Source organism: Clupea harengus, chromosome 6, assembly GCF_900700415.2.
Source record: "Clupea harengus chromosome 6, Ch_v2.0.2, whole genome shotgun sequence".
Taxonomy (NCBI): domain Eukaryota; kingdom Metazoa; phylum Chordata; class Actinopteri; order Clupeiformes; family Clupeidae; genus Clupea; species Clupea harengus.
In genome coordinates, this window is record NC_045157.1 from 23,530,176 (window position 1) to 23,550,377 (window position 20,202).

The 20,202-nt window shown below is 39.6% G+C and overlaps 2 protein-coding genes across 2 annotated transcripts; both read left to right on the top strand.

The window, feature by feature from the left end:
* The first annotated feature begins 8,141 nt into the window (after positions 1-8,141).
* On the top strand, positions 8,142-13,306 carry eif3m (eukaryotic translation initiation factor 3, subunit M). The gene is made up of 11 exons (XM_012814877.3): positions 8,142-8,293; positions 8,724-8,856; positions 9,017-9,155; positions 9,281-9,404; positions 10,020-10,114; positions 10,217-10,300; positions 11,169-11,268; positions 11,402-11,483; positions 12,196-12,339; positions 12,504-12,564; positions 13,111-13,306. The coding sequence occupies exons 1-11, from the start codon at positions 8,246-8,248 to the stop codon at positions 13,232-13,234; spliced, it is 1,134 nt and encodes a 377-aa protein (XP_012670331.2). The 5' UTR covers positions 8,142-8,245; the 3' UTR covers positions 13,235-13,306.
* Positions 13,307-15,931: 2,625 nt separating this feature from the next.
* prrg4 (proline rich Gla (G-carboxyglutamic acid) 4 (transmembrane)) lies at positions 15,932-20,148 on the top strand. The gene is made up of 7 exons (XM_012814879.3): positions 15,932-16,128; positions 16,402-16,517; positions 16,660-16,823; positions 17,066-17,090; positions 17,311-17,449; positions 18,579-18,761; positions 18,937-20,148. The coding sequence occupies exons 2-7, from the start codon at positions 16,406-16,408 to the stop codon at positions 18,962-18,964; spliced, it is 651 nt and encodes a 216-aa protein (XP_012670333.1). The 5' UTR covers positions 15,932-16,128; positions 16,402-16,405; the 3' UTR covers positions 18,965-20,148.
* Positions 20,149-20,202: the final 54 nt, after the last annotated feature.

Genomic DNA, 20,202 nt, shown 5'->3' on the forward strand with positions numbered 1-20,202 from the left:
TCCTCCTTGTCTCCATGCCCCACATCTGGAATTACAGTCACTGCAGCAAAAATGAAAACTCAGCACATTAACCCTAACAATAACTGGAGACTGTTGGAAAGAGGATTTAGTGGTGGTCAGTCAAACCATGAGTCAAACCAGCTGTGTCATCCAATTTAACATTTAGTTCAGTTCACTGCTATAAGACTGGTTTATCCCTAAGGAACACATAGACATCCAAATCATTTCAAACTAGCCGCAAAGAAAAGTAATTGCTTCCAATCTAGCAGTCTCAGGGCATATTTCTGCCCACATAATGCAGTTCTATATATTGCTCCACCTTAAGACATACACATAAGTGAAATATGAGTGACTGTGATCAAAATGCTGGTTCTCAACATGTAGGTACACTACAATTCTCCATCAAAGGTTCCAAGCTGAGGAGACATGACCTTTTTCAGACTCCAAGATAGAGAGGATTGATAGGGTAGCTGTCCAATCCGTTCTCTGTCCCCTGATCAGTCTCTGCTCTCTGCTGACTGAGCACATGGTTTAAAACAACAATGTTGTTAGACAGGGACGGGGGGAAATGGATAATGTCACAGCTTATCCATGGCAGTAGCTCTAGGAGTTATTCACAGGTTCATTTTCAGATTCTGATACAGACATATATAACTTAACTTGTTTAAAACTTTTCGGGGCTTGCAAGGGGAAAGTAATCTGACATATCAATCATGATGAAATGGTCAAGAAGGCCGGTGTTTTTCTGATGACAATATGCAATGGCATGTTAAAAAAAAAACATTCAAGCTTGATCAGCACCACAGGGTTTGTGGTCATATTAGTCACAAATTATCAGCTGCAGACTAACCCAAATTGCACACAATGTAAAACAAATCTCATGTGAAAAGCCACATCGTTCACGTCCTGGAATGTTTATCTTCTTCAGTTCTTGCTCTTCCAAAGCAGAAACACACAAGACCTCACTCATTCTGGTCATCACTGCCAAAACATTGTCCTCATATCCTTTTTCCAAACTTGAAAGTGAACAGGGTATGAGAGCGAAAAGATAAGGAGACAGGAGGTTGCTAAAATACACTTGTGTGTGTCCTATACATAACCATGAATGCTGTTCAACACAATACTTCATCACAATACCTTTTCTTTGCAAATGAAACATTGATAAGTATAGGATATTGCTCTCAGAATTGTTTGGCCGCACTTCAAAAGACAGATAGATAGAGAGCCTTCCTGTCAAACAGCCAGCCCGCTGGGCTGCGTCTATTGCATGTGGGAGAATCTTTACTGGTTCAAAAAAACATGGGCTATTCCTGGAAAAGTGTGATAGTGGTTAAAAAACAGTATACTATGGTAGTTAATAACAACTGTGCTACAGTCATGGAAAAGTTCATTTTTTCAACTCGCAATGTTGTGTTCCCCTCAGTGACGAGATTTATGCACTGCTCGCTGAGACGACGTTAGAGTCTCGCCATCTACTCATTGAGGCATGTAGATCTGGCCCTAGTTCATCGGACAAAAGGTTCTTATCTTCTCACAAGCTCTGGTTCTGAACACTGTTAACAGCAGATGAAAGGACTCACAGAGCACAAACACAAATCAGAACCCCAGGCACTTATCTCCTGACAGTGAGGGTCTTGAGAACGTCTTGTGTCTTTTTTAATGCAAGGCACAAATCTATCCCAAAGGAAGTATGAATGGGAGAGGCTTCTCTTCGTTGAAACAAAACATGCTCGGATGTAGACAGTGAGTTGAAAATAAATGAATGTTGCGCTTCGACATCAAGGCCGTGAGAGCGGCGATGTGCAATTTGTGGCTGTGTAACTGGAATGCTCTTGTGGTTTTTCCGCGGCTCTAACTCCCTCTACTGACAGTGGTCATTGCATGTCTATGCACTGCAGGTGCCAGTGAGTCACGCCACAGAGCAGAGGTGAAAAGATCAGCAGATTTACCAGAAAAGTGCTCTCAGTATCTTCACCCTGCCACACCCAGCGACTAACTAACAGCTGCCACTCCCACTGTGTCTTTTTTTTAAACTCTTCTTGTTATCACATTTTAACCTCATATGTTACACTGATGCGTATAGGATTTTTAAGACCTTCAGCAAACCAATGTTGAAGCGCTAGTTTCTAACTGAGGTTTTAGGAGGAGTTTCTAGTAGTGAGGCATGCCACATGCTTTTTGATTACATCAGTGATCATTGGCAAAGATAGTGAGAGATAATACGATAAAAAAACTTGTTTGCTGGGGAATGGTCTGTACACCAACAGTATTAGTTGGAAACCCAGTGCTTAAACACCTGACTAAATCACTCTACTATTATCCCTGTAGAGAGGGTGAAGGTGAATTATGAATCAGGCACAAGGAGGTGAAGTCCATTTCACAAATTCCAGTCCAGTCAAGATTCAGCTGTTTCCATGAGAGCAAACCCCAGACTCATTCTTTTTCAGAGGTTTGACCTTTTTCTCTCTTTGTCTGTCTCTCCCACACCAGTACACACACACACACACTCCTGAGGCTCTATAACATGGTTCACCCACAAGTGTGTTGATAACTAATGGAGTATCTAGATTTTATATAAACAGCTCCATTTAACCAAGCCATGAGGCTGAATCATCTGAATGATATCTCTCTTATTATTTCTAAGTTTAAGTAAAACGTTTCATAAAGGGAGCTCACAAATGGGAATTTACAGTGACTGAAATAATCCAAGGATTTAAGGTTTAAAATAATAATGATCATAACAATAATAACACAGTCCAAGCTTGAGTATACAACTGGATTATCTGCTCATGAAGAACACTCCATTCTTGTTTGTGTGCTTTTTGCTTGCTTATTCAATTCTAAAAAGGTGATACTGAATTAACTGTTTCACATGGGTTGTATTATTTCCGTTTAGAAAAGAGAAGGCTCAGAAGGGCATGCAATGAGCATTTATTTTACCTTCTCAGCTAATGGGGAGGTAATGCATCATTCCTGGACATGGCCGATCCACTCAGAAGTGTAAGGATTCCTGTGCTTCATGCGTCTTTGCCCCTCTGGTGAGTTTAAAACTGACAATGCATTCCTCTGTGGGAAAATGAACAGCTATGTTATCTCACATGCCCACCACCTCCTACCAAGTGATGGATGACTTTGCTCATTAATGTCCTAAATATGCTGTTTAGAGTTTTGGATCACAGGTCTTCTGTTGTGTTTCAGGATTTTACATTTGTAATAAGCTGGACATTTTCAGACAAAACAAGAAATGACAATGTACTGACAATGACAATGGTCAAACTAGGCATGCACAATCTCTGTTGCAGGATTATATGACAATAAGCCACTCTGAGTAAATCAACTACCATCAAAGCAGACCACAATCCCACTGTCATTCTTGACCATATGCTAAAGACCTGTGGAGGTACAACTATTATCATTATGACCGCAAAGACACAGAGAGCAAAACAGTACACTTCATCATGTGTAGGGTTTATGCTGAGACTACTAGATTATTTACTTCCTATTATCTTCACCTGCACTCCCCAAAACATGAACCGCTTTCCTCCCAAAATGATTTGGGTCTTCAGTCTAGAGATCAGTCACCCAGGGCACATGAAGATCACTGAGGCGAGGCGCTTTCTGATGAGGTCATTGACCCAGCTGATAGATGAGACCAGCCATCGTAATGGGAGGTAAGTAGGGAGCACAGTAGGACTGTGGGAATCACACTGTTTGAAACCTGGTGCTGGACACTTATAGGAATGGTCAAGTTACATTTAGGCTGTATTACTTGAGTGGACAGAGACCATGTCTCCTCTGAAGACTATACAAATGATCATCCTGAGGTATTGCATCACTCATCTCCTGCAATCATCTATGGGGATCTGGCTTGAACAGGAAATTGATTTGTGCAACTCTGTCGACAACCATCACCAAGGAAATAAAAAGGAAAACATCTATGCCAGACATGAGGGAAGAAAATGGGAGGGGTGCTTGACAGTAACTGTTAATCAGCAGAGTGAAGTTTCAGAGCAACACCTGCAATCCGAGGGAGAAGTACATTTCCCTCACTGACATATTAAATGGCTGAGTGCAAGGAAATGTTGGTACCATGCACTCGCTGTGTACCGGTGAGGTTCAATAGCTGACCTCAGTGATCCATATTGTGAAACTCTCCACAAACTACGCACCTGCTTCATCAAATATTTGACAAGTGGCTTCTGGCTTTGTGAAGATACAGGGGAATTGCCCAACCCAACTTCCTTTCTATTTCAATGTGGAATATAATCCAAATAAACTCAAATGTTCTACAATGTCATCTGTGTAAAATACAAACCTAAAAACAACAACTGGATCATACAGCTACATTTGAGAAGGGGTCGTGATTATCCAGACGTGTGATAGATCAAACTGACTTGTGGTCGTTTTGGTCCACAGTCCCCCACTGAATGAATGCAGAGAAAAAGTTCCCCACCATCACACACAATGATACCTCTATCTGACCTGCTGATGACACACTGTATTGATAGTTTGGTGTAATGTATGGTATTGCACTCCAATGATTTAGATTTGAAGAGGTATTAAGGAATTGTCATCTAAAGCTAGCAAGCTAATTAGCCTTGTGTACCAACAACAGCACAACTGAAATTGATAAACGCTAACTGATGTATGTTGCAAGGTTGTGTTGTAAAATCTATTCTTACATTTGAATGGGGTGTTATGCCTGGACCAGGAAACTACATAACAAATGGCCTAGGCAACATGTGTGAATAACTGGTATGTTGTGCTCTGCAACAAAACTGTCTCTTGCACTTTTATCACTTACGTTTACCATAACCACTTACTGTTATACTTGCACTGCTAATGTAACAAATACATCTTACAGGATGTCTTTTTTGCTGCCATTACCTAATTGCCTTTTTTGCACTACCATAACCTCACTTTAAAGAAAACGTATGCTGCTGTACGTGTATCTGTATGTTTATATCAATATGTATATCTATATATCTATATGTATATCTATATGTAGGACATGTCTTGTCTTATCTGTTGTTGTGTCTGTGCACTTTATATGTTTCACCGTGGGAGAGTGGGAAACGTTTTATCGATTCCTTTGTATGTCTTGACATGCAAAGTAATTGACAATTAAGCTACTTTGACTTTGACTTTGATGTGTATTTCTCCTAAACATGACTGGATAGCATGATCCAAATGAATATGAGGTTGTTCTAAAAGCTAAATGCTTACAAAACATCCCTTACAATGGTAAAACCTACATATTGTTGCTTTCACTGACAATGATGATGGTCCAAGAGAATGTATTGGTCTGTGCTTATAGCCTACTCAGGAAACTTGTCATGCACTATCTCATTATTAAAAGAGAGACAGAATAAGTGCACAACTATTGAACCTGGCCTCTCTGGAAGGCAGACAAATTATGTGAATCATACACTTTAAACTCTGCATAACCTGTATGACACCACATGGTTTAAGGCAGTGGTTCCCAAACTATTCATGACAGGCCCCCCTTCAGGCCCCCCTTCGCCCCCCCCCCCCCCCCTTGCTGTAACCCTGCGCACCCCCTGAGGCGCCTGCCCCACACTTTGAGAACCACTGGTTTAAGGTTATCTTTCACCCGAACAAGTCCCTTCAATAACCTTATACTGAAGAGGACCATAAAGATAACAAGCTTGTTTTCTCAACAGTGATGGTCCACAGAAATAATGGTCAAAGCAAGTTATGACTGCCCTTAGTGCTATACAGATGGTTGAGAATCAAGGCTTCAGCCTACAGTTCATGATCTTCTTCCAACTGGCACAGGTTCCAAATAGCGATGTCTAGCCAAATTCCATGCCTCAATGTTTGATGAGCTGATGTCCTAGCCTGCATTTTAATTTGATGTTCATTGAAGAGGTACTGTAAATTGCAAAATACTAGCCCTGCTGACAAAAAGTATAGTTATAGTCATAGTCACATTATTTAAAGCTTTTGTTCAAAGCAACTTACAAAACATTAGATATATGTATTATTTTAAATAGATTAAAATGAATAAGCATAATGAAAAATGAAATACAAGAAACAATATAAAGTACACATTTCAAGTAAAAATAATACTAAAACTATGGTTATATTTATAAAGTATGCCTCAAACAAATTAACTAATAAGACAGATGATTAAAGAGTTTTTTAAACACTTTTTTAAACAAGTTCCTGGCTATTACTGCAACGGACAGCACTAGGTCATTCCACCACCGAGGTACCACGAATGAAAAGAGTCTTGACTAAAATCTCTTGCAGCTGGGAGCAGGCAAAGACAACAGATGCTCATCAGAACAGCGAAGTGGTCGAGAGCGGGAATAGCACTTCATCATGGAATTTAAATAGGCTGGTACCGATCCAGTGGTAGTCCTATATGTGTGAGTGAGGAATGTAAATGTAATTCTAGCAGCTACAGGGAACCAGTGAAGGGTGACCAGCAGAGGGGTTACATGTGTCCTCTTTAGCCTATCAAAGACCAAACGCGCCATTGCATTCTGAATCATCTGCAAAGATCTCATTACACATGCAGGAAGGCCTGTATGAATTGAATTGCAATAGTCTAGTTTAGAAAACCAGGTCCTGCACAATAAGTAATAATAATAATAATCTTTATTTATATAGCACTTTTCAAAATCCATGTTACAAAGTGCTTCACAGAGGCAGCTAAATAAAACAGTCATAAAAAATCATCAGGTTTTAAAAGAAAACAGATACAAATAATTAGGTTCATAAAATGCAATACATAGAACAGAAATACAGAGTTTCTTTAAGGAAATAAGAGACAATTCAAAGGAAATTAAAACTCAAGCAAAATCAGGAAAGGCTCTCCCATAAAAGTGTGTTTTGTAGAAGGGACTTCAAGCAAGTCACTGACTCAGCCAACTTGATTTCCTTGGGTAGATCGTTTCAGAGCCTCAGGACCCTGAGTGCAAATGCTATGTCCTCTTTAGTTTTCAGATGGGAACAGACAGAAGACTTCTGCCAGTGGATCTCAAAGTACGTACCTGCGTACTAGTAGTCTAAGAGGTCAGGGATATAGCTAGGCCACGAAGAGCCATAGCTAGGCCATAAAGAGCCATAGAAGCCATGAAGAAAAGTAGAAAAGTATCAATACAATCTATTCTAAAACATAAAGGGAGCCAGTGTAGAAAGGCGAAAACAGGAGTGATGTGATCATATCTCTTGGTTTTGGCTAGAAGCCTGACAGCTGAGTTCTGTACAGTCTGAAGCTGATGAATAGATTTTTGGTTCAGGCAGGTAAATCAGCTGCAAAATGGTCTCTCTGAAAGTTAAGATAGGTCTTATGCTAAAAATATTTGTATATATATATGTGCTGCTCTAAACATAGATATACTGTCAAACCAGATTCTTTGCAACAGACTTGATATTATCCACTAGGAAACCAGCCTGTGCTGGGACCCAATGGCAAGTATATCAGCTGAAGAAAATCCTCTGACAACCAGTTTTTGACATCAGAAAGGCAATCATTAAGTGAACTCAGCATACCAGGATCTGATGATTTAACAGAAAAACTGAAAAAAAGAACAGAACAGTTAAGTAAGAACATTATATTAGAATCAGAATGTAACTTTCCCTAAACAATATTATGTAATGTGTGTAAATAGGGACCTGTTATAATTGTTCCTTATGGTAATTCTTATGCATGCAAACACATTGAAAACATGTTTGTAGGCCTACATGCACCAAAAGGACACAAATCTGTTTATTTGACTTGGTGTTAGGGCAATATAGACCTACACATGAAATGAAGAGTGAAAATATGATGAGCACAAAATTAAGTGGCTATTTTGGTGTGTGAGCAGCAGATCGAATACATTGGGTGGCCCAACAAGAGTTTGGGCAGCCACATTGCTGGTGAGTCTATAGGGCCTCATTGACAATGGTAGAACAATGATAACGCATGCATGCCAGGTGCACATCTTGCAAAGACTTTTTATATGACCAGAAATGTTTAATGAGAGAAAATGCGATTACAGTGACATTATTTATAAGCAGTGGGTGAGTCAAAGACAAAGCTACTAGATCGTGTCAACATATAAAAGAATATAGCTTTCAAGAACACATGGATCACTAGCACAGGCAAAATAGAGCACTGGCACTTTAAAAAGATAACCCGGAAATACAATCTCTACTGTCGGCACATTCTTTTTTCCGGTGGCTGGAGCCGTGGTTTGAGCGTGGATTACATCTGGGCTCAGTAAAATACATGAAAATGAGTGTCCCCGCTTTTATCGACATAACAGAGGAGGATCAGGTAAAACTTTAGTAATCTATATGTCAACATTTAACCTTAGCATGACCCAAGTCCACGAATACATACACGAACCGGACCGTTAGCTTGCCAGCTAGGAACCCTAACCTGTTAGCAATAAAGCGTTGGAAGCTTAGCCGCTAATGCTAGGAAGAGATGTTAGCACGCTGGGCCTGGGCCCACCTCAGATGATAGTATATCATGTCAGTGGTAAAGCTGGAATTTAAAATAGCCTATGCTGTTGCCATTGTTAATTACATTTACCACTTTGTGCTTTTACTTTGTTTTGGTGTCATATTTAGCTAATGTAGTATGGAAACTAGTTGGTAGTGTTAACTGCCTCAGCAATGATGGCAAAGAGCTAACGTGAGCTAGCCACTGACTGAACAAGCTGTTGTACCTGTGTTTGCATACTGTTTGTACGCGCTTCCAGGCGTCTGAACTGAGAGCCTACATCAAGGCTAAAGGAGCCGAGATCTCAGAGGAGAACTCAGAGGGTGGACTTCATGTTGACTTGGCTCAGATCATTGAAGCCTGTGACGTCTGTCTCAAGGATGATGATAAAGGTATGTGCTGTTGTTGACAATAGACCATCGGTCATAGGGCAGCCATTGGTTTGAAGAATTTTCTGTTCTAACAGCAGTTTATAATTTGTATTTGCCTCTACCGTTATCAATTGCTTGGTTCTCTTTCTTGGTCTGACTTGTTCTTATCTTCCTGCTACAGATGTGGAGAGCGTGATGAACAGCATCGTTTCTCTTCTCTTAATTCTGGAGACGGAGAAACAGGAGGCCTTAATCGAGAGCCTGGCAGAGAAGTTGGTGAAGTTCCGTGAGGGAGAACGTCCTTCCCTCAGGATGCAGCTGTGAGTCCTGAGTGTGCACTGCTCTCCAGCCTGTCACACAATTGCTTCTTTGATACAAAACTGAAAATGTCCTTGTTGTTAAACTCTATAATGGCTCTAATTGTCCAATGTTTGTTTTGGCTTAGCCTTAGTAACCTGTTCCATGGCATGGACGAGAACGCCCCCGTGAGGTACACTGTGTACTGTGGCCTCATTAAAGTGGCCGCAACCTCCCATGCCATTGCCTTCATACCAACCGACCTCGATCAGGTATGTTGATTTTCTCATTACAGACCAAACTAACATCAGAGAACTAATGGGGATAAAGGCCTACTACAGCCAACTAGTACGTACATTCTGCACCTGCCTGATAGGAGACAAACCAAAGACAAATCAGTTTTTGTTATCGATTTTCACACCACTCTTGCTTGCCACTGATGGTTTCGTAATATAGCTACTTCTAATTGAGAATGTGTCTGATAAGAAGTTGCAATGGCGTTGTCAGCCCTTGGTCTTTTGGTTGTGGAAGAAGAAAGGAAAAGACCGTACTAGATAAGTGAGGGAGCTGAAAAATTTCGCTCGGATCATTCCTGTTCAGTTCCAGTTGCACTGATTCGCTAAACCAATCAGAGTGATCTCTCTCACCGATGGGCTCTGCCACCGATTCAGCATGCTCAATTGTCTGAAAAGCCGCATACAGGGGCCCGATTAGTGGCAACGGTGCAGGACACACAGCAGAAACGTAGAGCCACAGACGCTCATCGACAGCCCAACATGTTTCCCGGGCACATACATTTTGTGGGGTATCCCATATGAAATTTAGGCACAAGAACATTATGTATTGTGTCAATAATTATGTCTTTATTTAATTTTTTTCAAATCAAGGTTCGGAAGTGGATTATCGACTGGAACCTGACCACAGACAAAAAACACACTATGTTGAGGCTTGTGTATGAAGCCCTGGTGGACTGTAAGAAGAGGTACCCCATTTTTGTACATCTACTGTTTGAAGAGGATGAGATGGTGATATTATGTGAAGGTCTCTGAATCTCTGGTCTTTGTTATGTTTTTACCTTTCACAGTGAAGCAGCGGCAAAGGTGATGGTGGAGCTTTTAGGCAGTTACACAGAGGACAATGCCTCACAAGCCAGAACGGATGCCCACAGGTAGGGTCTACAGGCCTAATTCCAGCTGCCTCTACACTCAGCTTCTCAGTCAGATGTGTGCCATTATTGGTTGGAAATTAACACCTCTTAGTCTTTGTGCCTCATAATGAATCGGACTAGCCCTTTCCAATGACAACTTGTTAGTCTGTGCAATGAACTATTGTGAAGTAATCTGGTTTTGAAATGACATTAAATTGCTCTGCATCTGTCTCGGTACACACATATTCTACTTGTTTGAATTACTCACAAAGTCGTTATTGTGTGCACATCAAACATGTATCAAATGAAAGAGCGGGCCTTATGCTTTGCAATGACACTAGTAGCCTGCTTGTGGAACAAAGCAGGCAGGAGTAATCATGTTTTAAAAGCACATCAAATTCAACAGTCACAATCGTTGGTCGTTTCTTCACCCATTTTCACACCTTTGCATCATAGCTGAAATAACGCATATAAATATTAACAGCAGGACTCACCCTTTCAGAGGATGCTAGTTGTCTGTTCAATGTATGGTGGAGTTATCTGGTCTTGAAACTACAGCAAAATTCAGTGTTATTGCACGATGTATACTATTTTACATGTAAAATGTCCCACCACCATGATTCTGATATCACCAAATTAGTCATTCTTCTCTAAACATATCTGAAAAGATATTCTTCCTGACATCAATATCTTTTGAGAGATGTAAAAGTATTACAATTTAATAGACGCAAAATCATTTGTCCTTATTATGAAGGCTAATATAAAATGTATACAAATAATATCTTATCAAATGATGACAGCTCTGGATATCCCCTGACTGTCCTGAAAATTACCATATAGCATGTATGGATACCTCTTATATTGACCACAATCCTGCCTTCCTCTTTAGGTGCATTGTCCGTGCTCTGAAAGACCAAAACACGTTCCTTTTCGACCACCTCCTGGCTCTGAAACCTGTCCGCTTCCTGGAGGGGGAACTCATCCACGATGTGAGTGCCCATGGAGTATTAGACTTATTACTGCCTATTTCGGTTCATTTCTGTAGCCTCACACAGATGCAGAAAATGCATAAGCTTTTTATCTTTATATTGACTTGACCGTTCCCATTTCTCTCCTTCACAGCTGCTCACCATTTTTGTCAGTGGAAAACTAATCGCATATGTGAAATTCTACACGAGCAATAAAGATTTCATTGATTCTCTTGGTAAGTACATCTTCTATGCATAGCTATAATCTGTATGAACACAAATGTTCACTGAGCATTTTCATATCAGTTAGATTTGAAGAGGTGTTGAAGCATGACACTTCACTCAAACTGTTCAGGTCAAAGTAAATGTGATTGTTGGCTGTAGAAACAGGCCCAATGGATTAAGTCACTAATATATGGAAGAGTCAGATGCCAGGCGGCAGGAATATGAGTGTCAGCAGTCTGAATGTTTTCCTCTGGCCTGTGACCGAAGTGCTAATTAGCACAGGGCCCTCCCGTTCTCTACTGATTCATAGTGGTCAAAAGGGAAAGTTTGTGTTAATAAACTTGTCAGAGGTGACCTTTGTGTAACCTCTAAAGGTAATGTGTCATTGCACCACACGGCGATGACTCGACTCAGAATTAAACAGATATGAAACAGTACAGCTAATCAAAGATGCTATCAGGTGTTAACTACTCAGTTATGTAATAGTTTTGCTAATGTCACTTAGATTTTTTTTTAGAATTAACTTTTGTTGGACATTTTATGACGTGGCCTAATTCCTCCTTACATGCTTGGAATTGGAGGCATCTTTGTCTTGTAGAAACTGCAATTAACAAAATTAAACTGTTAGCAGACTGTATGCTACTGTATTACTAAAGCTGCTGTTGCTGAATATTGACTGCAGTGCATGTCTGTTATTTTCACACTGTGGTATTCTCGCTGTAGGCCTGTCACACGAGCAGAACATGGCAAAGATGCGCCTACTCACCTTCATGGGTATGGCTGTGGAGTTTAAGGAGATCTCCTTCGACACCATGCAGCAGGAGCTGCAGGTCGGTGCTGAAGATGTGGAGGCCTTTGTCATCGATGGTAATGTCCATTCCATTTTCTAAATGTGAAAGAAGAAAATATCAATGAAATGTATAGTTCAACTATCATTCACTGTAGACAAGCTGTGTTTCTGGCAGCACTTTGCATTTCTTTGCAATCTTTGTCTGCTGCAGCTAAAATTATGCATTGATATTGTTTTTTAGCTGTTCGGACCAAGATGGTGTATTGCAAAATTGACCAGACACAGCGAAAAGTTGTTGTGAGGTAAGTCTGTGCCCATCATTGGGGTTACAAGGTTTACAGAGGCCCAAATATGATCTGATGTGTCGTAATCTGAATTGCATATTCTTCCAAGGCTGCCCTAGAGTATTTTATTGTTTTTTATTTTTTGAAATTATCAGATTTTAAGTCTTACTTCCTATGTTACTATGTAAGTACTTATGTAATGTAAGTTACTATTGGAGATTTAGGACAAAAGTAGTGGCCTTTTGTGTACAGCAATGAGTCTTAGTCATAAATTCATGAACAGCATATCAACATTCTTGCACTTTTATTAAAACATGATCTATTCACATTTTTTACAGTTTTTTTAATAGCAGACCAAAAACTCAATTACGACAAAGACTATGAATTATGATTGGGTTATGAAATGTACAAATATTCATGAAGAGAATGCTAATTGAATTAAATGTGAATTAAAAGTATTCTATTCAATTCCCAAAAGTGTTTGGATAGACAGAAACAATCCAGGGAAAAGTGATGATTCTGTAAGTCTTTATCTGTAATGTGTCGTTGTGGTCTCTGTTACAGCCACAGTACACATCGCACCTTTGGCAAGCAGCAGTGGCAGCAGCTGTCCGACAGCCTCAGCTCCTGGAAGCAAAACTTGGCCACTGTGAAGACCAGCCTTCAAGCCCTCTCCACCTCCTCTTAAACTAACCCCTCCTAAAAACATCAGCTGTGGCTATGAATTTTTATATTCACCAATAAAAGTTAATGAAGACCATTTGCTCTTACTTTTTGTGTCAAAGACAATGTTTTGAATGTGGTTTGAAACATTACACTGATGGGTAGGTTTATCTGCTAACTTATTCAGCTATTTACTGCAATGACTAAAGCCTTAAATAAGAAATAAAACAGCATAGTGCTTTGTCTCACTGCTAAGACTTGAAGTGTAGAGGTCTGATTCCAATGAATAAGGTGCAATGACGGTCCACAGGGTTTAAAAACATGAAGCTGTCTGACACCACCACCTCGTGAATAAATAGATCTTGTGATGCAGGAGTAATTGATTATTTCAGATTATCTGTGGAGGATATGAATTCAGTAGTGAGCTGCCCCTGTAAGCCACGTCTCAACATACTCCACACCACCATACGGTGTTTTTACAGCGACGGGTTACAAAACATGAAATTGTGAGAATGTATCTCTGACGATGCACAGATGTGTCTACAGTTATCTGTAGTGCTACTGTTACTCTATGGAGGTCAGTTCTGCATTCCTTTTCTCTCTTTGTGCAATACGGAGGGACAAGAGACACTACTATGATAACATTCCATTGCCTGTTCCATCTCCAGAAACAAGGAAAGAGTGCAACTGTATTCATTCAGCAATCCCTGGAATTGGAATGACAAATAGGAAGTGATAGTGAAATGCACTTTGGACACAGCCAAAATGGAATTCCATAGCTGCAAGGTTTCTTTGTGTATGTGAGATACGGAATGCCCTTAATATCCAGATGTCGCTTTAGTAATGGGTATAATGGGCTGCGGTTTAACTTCTCAGTCCATAAAAGTCTCATCTCACACATCAATCTATGGTGTATAAAGCTATGCAATACACTGATCTAGATTAAAGGAGTAGGTTTTCCCTTGAGTAAACTTTCCCATCGCCTAGAATTTGAGCAAATCACTCAAACACTTGTTTCAAGTCCAAACAAGGGTCGCACATATATTTCAGCACAACATTTGAATGAACTTGTTAGATAAATTAAACTTCAACTAAACTATTTGATTAAATGGAACTAGTGGCCTACATAATTCCTACACAATTTGTCACACAATGCTTACACCCTAACAAAAGAGCATGACAAACAGTGTGAGAAACAATCTGACTGCTGACGCTACACACCATCATACTGGCACCACCCCCTCTCTCCCTCACCTCTCAACGCCCAGGTTAGTAGTTCACACTCAGATGATGTGTAGTCTGAGATTCACCAGCTCTTGGCAATGACAGGTCCATTTTCTAATCTGGATAAATGGTCTGTGACCCTGGATTTATCACAGTTTGATGGAAGTAACAATACATTGCTTCATCTGAACTGACAATACAATCATTCTTTTTTTCTACTAGTTCATTTAGGTTATATCTCATGTCTTTATTTTAGTGTTGCAAGAGCCAACATAAAACTGTGACTGAAAAATAGTCTAATAACCAAAGCTTGTACAGCCTCTGCAAATCTGAACAGATTTAATTTCTGTACATACGATTAATGTAGTCTGTAAGCTTGTTTAGATGGAGTTTCATTGTCATCTTTCCTGAGTTTGTTTTTTAAATCTCTTGATTTCCATGAACACCTGGATTTGGTAGTAGTTCCATTACTAAAATACCATAGTATGATTGATAATTTTATAAATTATAGGCTACAATGTGAGAGATGCAGTGAGCTAATCTACTGAATGAGGAAGATCTCAAGATCCTGCTATCCTAATATATGTCATACAGGAAAATCATACCGAGTTAAAAGATTCACTTGGTTGTACACTGTTGTTATGTTGTTACACCACACAGCCAAATGTATGTGTTGGACACCTGCTTATAAAACACAATATAATCATACACCTCCACCACTATGGGTAAGTTTACCATGAGGCTGCAATATTGTAACATCGATCAATATTTATACTTGAGGGTACTGAATATGGATCTTTCCCCAAGATCATGGCTAGAGCAGGATCTGCTTGTGTGTTGTATGCTAGTACAAATCAGGCAGCCATGGGCCATTACTCCTGCTCAAAGGCGTTGAGTGTTCTAATACCAGTTACACCAGCAGAACCAAACACTGCCCAAAACAGCAAATACTGGTCTGTACCATTTACCCAGCCGGAAATACAAGAAATTGAACAGACAATCTGTTCTAGACATCCACTTATCATTATCAATTTCATTTCAAGCTTTCTTCCAAAAAATATCTCAACACAGCATTCGTTTTGCTTTCATTTCCATGGAGAAAATTGCGGAAATGCTTGCATCAACATACAAAATCGAGTAGCAAGTTGCTCTCTTACGGTCTTTTTTTAAAGTAAGGGGCAAGATCAGTGACTGAGGATCATGTGCACTAGTCTCTATAGCAAGGACAGGAGTCAATTTAATCAAACTGGTCTATTAATGAACCATTAACACATTTTCTTGTGCGGTAGCCTAATCAATATTCTGAATGTCCGATTTGAACAAAAACATCTATTAATACGACCACTTAACAAATGTAAATGTCGCTGATAAATATGGACACATTTGTGTTTTTCACTTGCCGACAGATTGCCCCCCTTCAGTTTTAATCACCTTGATTCCAAACCACACGCTGTAGGCATTGGCATTAAAATGCACCCTAATCCAGGTGAACCGATCGATTTATTGGGTCTGGCAGGTAAACTGAACAGGAGTGGTCTGTGGCAAGTTGAGAGAAACCGAAATCATTTCCTGGGTTTTACTGCTCGGCTATTGAACAAGGATTTCCACTTCTGCAATTGTTCAACAACGATGAAAAGGCTTCCGTTGCCCAAATATCCTAGTCTTTAGCTCTATACATTTAATAATTGTCTCCAGGTAGGTTGTTTCATTGCTTCACCAGCACCACAACATTGGGTGACGCACTAGGTGACGCCCGTTTACATTTGTTACCTAGTTGTCTTTTTTTTTCAGTTCACTCAGAGCGGTAGGAAAAACATCCAAGACAAATGTAACGTTACAGAGTTGCCTGTCAAAGGTCGTAGCGTACTTACCACCTGATAACACAGTGTGGGTCTTTGTAACGTGCCTGGGTTTCGAATATGATATCTGTATGCCAAGCTAAGTCAGTCTGATTGTTTGTCTTTTCAGTCGAATGGCGATGTATAAAGTTTTGTTTGTACTATGCCACCTTGTGCCATATGGACTGCCTGCATGTACGAAAAAGTTGGAACACACACAGGATATTGAAGATATTTCCAACACAGGTACATTTAGAACATAGGCACCTACGTTCTACGATGTATTAAGATAAGCTAAACTGGTATATTGCCCATTTGATACGTGTTTTAAAAAGTAGGCTAATGCTTCAATCCTGTTGTATTTTTGTCTACGTTTATTTTTCCTCAGTGTTTGTGGATGGGGAAAATGCTAACAAATTCTTTAAGCGCCATCTACTGCTTAATCGGTTCGACTTTGAAATCTTTACCCCTGGTAATTTGGAGAGAGAATGTATGGAGGAAGTATGTAGTTACGAGGAAGCACGGGAGGTCTTCGAAAACATACCAGATACAGTTGAGTAATGCTTTATCTCTTGTTTTAAATTACACAGCGATGTGTGAACTTAGTTTATCCTGTGTTATGGGAAGATAAGTTTGCTTTAGGCTACCTGTAAGCACGTTCCGCCCACATGAGGTTTTCAGTGGTCGTGCATCAGTTCATGCCTACTACACTAATAGTTATTTAGTCTAAGTAAGATAGCACCGCAAGCCTGCTTCTTTGAGTATATGAATATATAAAGTCGTGTATTTTACAGGATACATTTTGGAAAGCGTACACTGGTAAGTCTGATAATTTTTAGTATTGGTATTTATGGGTAGTTAAAAATAATTTGGTTGTTGGTCTACATTCATTCACTCATTAAAATAAGTTATAAGTTAATTGTGAATAATAAGTCTTAAATGTTTTAGAAAGGTTTGAGTTTCGTAATGCTGTTTCCGTCTCAGTTGTAAAATGACTCACACTGCTATCTCTGATTATTGCTCTGTATAATACTGATAGGCCAGGAACAACACCCATCCCGCTTTGACGTGACTGCATTGTTGGTCGGACTCATAGCAGGTGGAGTCACACTTGTTATAATGGGCCTGCTCATCTGGTACGCCTGTCAGAGAAGGTTCAAGGGCGGTGGTCCTCCAGGGTGAGAACCAAAACAGCAGACACATGGTGCCAAGTTTCACAATCTATATTGCAAAAATGTATCAATGTTAATCACCATCTTGTGGGAATCTTTTGCTGAGCGAGTGTTCTTTAGTGTTATAATGTATGGTATGTTTTGATGAACTGTAGATGAACATTGTGAAGTAAGTGCTACACAACTGTTCTAAAGTTTGGAATATCTGTCACTTTTTCCATGACAAAAAAGTGTAAAAAAAAAAAAAAAAAAGGTATGGTAAAATAAAGGTAACTTTTAGTTAACAGTCAAAAATGACTCAAATTAATTGTATGAATAGAAAATATAGTGGAGACATTCACCATGTTATAAATGACGATTCCCACTTGAAATTATTTTGTGCTTGAAACTTTGCTTTCATCAAAGAATGCACATTTGCATCAATTATGGCTTTGCAGGCCTTTGGTAGTCTAATTTCTTGGGGTAATCTAAAGAAAATGTCATTCCATGATTTCTGAAGCATGCTACGAGTTGAATCGGCTTGATGAGCTATCTTCTAATACCATTCAGTCCAGCTGTTCACCCAACAGCTCAATAGGGTTAAGATCCTGTGATTTTGCTGGTCAATCTATTCCATCCAGTGTATATGTTCTCAGATATGTCTTTTTTTTTTCTTTTTTTTTAAAGGTCACTGTTTAAGATCAGACTGGTGTTTTCTGGGTACTATTTAATGATACTGCCAATTGAGGACCTGTGATGCATCGGTTTTTCAAATTAGGGAGTGATATTTGTATCCTCTTGCACAGTTATGCACTCAGGCCTCCCACTTCTATCCTGGTCATAGACAGTTTGTGGTGTTCAGTGTAGTGCACCTTTAAGATACCTTCAGTTTCTTGGCAATTTCTTGAATGGAGTAGCCATAATTTTACAAAACACGACAGTGAAAAAACTGGCCTTAGTACACCTATCTAAATACTCTATGAAATATCAGCCATGATGGGCGTTTTTGTTAACAGCAAGTTACAAAATTGGGATTTTCTTTCTACAACAAGGACATTATTCATTTTTGGACTGTAGTGCATGTCCACTGATTTGTTAGCAACTCCCCTTGTTGCTGTGGCATTCTGTGTTGTACAGTAATGTTTATTACTTTCAGACCTGGCCGTGCGCGCACCAGAAGGAGTAATGCCTCTCTGATCATTCGGCGACTGGAGGAGATTTCTTTACAGCCAGTGGGACCATCCCCTCCAGAGGATCTCGATGCCCCTGGCTTGCCCTCATATCAGCAGGCGATAGCAACCACAGGACCACATGATGCTCCTCCTCCTCCGTATCCAGGGTACTCTTTGCACAACTTGTTTTTACCCACTTATCTTTTGCATTTGAGGACCGACAGCTCGCTATTCAAATGACATTCTTCAGGTGGTCATCAAATCCAGTAGTAAAATACATGTCGAGATGTGACCAGTCTTGAGGTTTGAGTATTTATAAATGCTTCTTTTGACTCTCCATAGGTCAAGGCCAGGCACCCTTCGGCGGTAGCATCAATATGTGTAGGAATGGGGAAGATTTTATGAAGGAAGTCATGATCACTTTCAGGAGGCTGGGGTTATAGATGTGCCCTTGTTGCAGAGTGACCTGCTTGACAAACTTACACTGATATTTAATGTGATACTTTGTGATTGTTGTGAGTGTTGTATGTTTAGTTGTGCTGATGAGAGAGATTTGGCCTCGGTTTTCCAGTTCTTTTCAGTGTAAGTCAATTTTCTAAACATTTTAACTTTGATGGCATACTTGAAATACTTGGTGCATGGTCCAATCATAGCACTTCAGGGATTGAATGAGGAGGCTAGGTAACCAATATGAAGCATGTTTTGAAGGCGGCATATAACTAATTATTTAATATGCAGTGGATGTTTTTGGAATCGGACAACAAAGAGTATGTTTGACACTGACTGAATTGAGTGCAATAATGATCTACTTGATTATCTATTGACAAACATCTGTTTTCTGAAACTAAAACTCCACAGAAGAGAACACTTTCAGTGCCTATAAGCTGTATGCCGAATAACAGACCACTAGTCTTTAAGCACTGTTTAAGCACAGCAGGTACTAAACTGCTGTGTAGAAGGCAATTACCATATCATTACCATCTATAACATGCATGTAGGTTAGTTAAATATACCATAAGTTGTGTAATGCTGCACTTTTATCTGGGAGGAGGCTATTCCATATGTGCAATTATTTTTCAGGAATGTTTGTGAATATATATCTTTGAATCATTTGTATGTCAGCAAAATGTTTTGAAAATGGCATTCCATTTTTTGTTTCTACATGAAGCTTTTGATACATGGTGATTGACAATAGTCTCACACTGAAGAGACAGTATACATGTACAACTTCTTTCACTGATGTCTGGACATACAGTCACTGCTCTGCTAAACATGCATGTCTATCTATACCTGTATATTTTGATTCGATTTTTTAGTCTTGGGGATATTGAAAATGATCCAAAATCATCTCATACTCCATTCTTATTTAATGACTATCATTCAGACCTTGAGGAAATTTTCTGCAACGCTACAAATAAACCAAGGGTTAGAATGTATTAGTTCTTGCCTGTTTAAGCTATTTTGGTATTTGAGGTTGCACAGCCCCATTGATCCATATATCAGCTTAAGAAGATACTGTGATTATTCTACAATAAACGTTTAAAGTTTTGTTAATAATCCTTCCTGTCTCATATTTGCATAAAGCCATGTAAATCAATCTTAATTTAA

Excerpts from the sequence above, each read along its gene's own strand:
- eif3m (XM_012814877.3), top strand. The coding sequence starts at position 8,246 with ATGAAAATGAGTGTCCCCGCTTTTATCGACATAACAGAGGAGGATCAG. Across the intron at positions 8,294-8,723 it reads ACATAACAGAGGAGGATCAG|GCGTCTGAACTGAGAGCCTA; the intron begins GTAAAACTTTAG and ends ACGCGCTTCCAG. Across the intron at positions 11,484-12,195 it reads AGATTTCATTGATTCTCTTG|GCCTGTCACACGAGCAGAAC; the intron begins GTAAGTACATCT and ends TTCTCGCTGTAG.
- prrg4 (XM_012814879.3), top strand. The coding sequence starts at position 16,406 with ATGGCGATGTATAAAGTTTTGTTTGTACTATGCCACCTTGTGCCATAT. Across the intron at positions 16,824-17,065 it reads TCGAAAACATACCAGATACA|GATACATTTTGGAAAGCGTA; the intron begins GTTGAGTAATGC and ends TGTATTTTACAG. Across the intron at positions 17,450-18,578 it reads AAGGGCGGTGGTCCTCCAGG|ACCTGGCCGTGCGCGCACCA; the intron begins GTGAGAACCAAA and ends TATTACTTTCAG.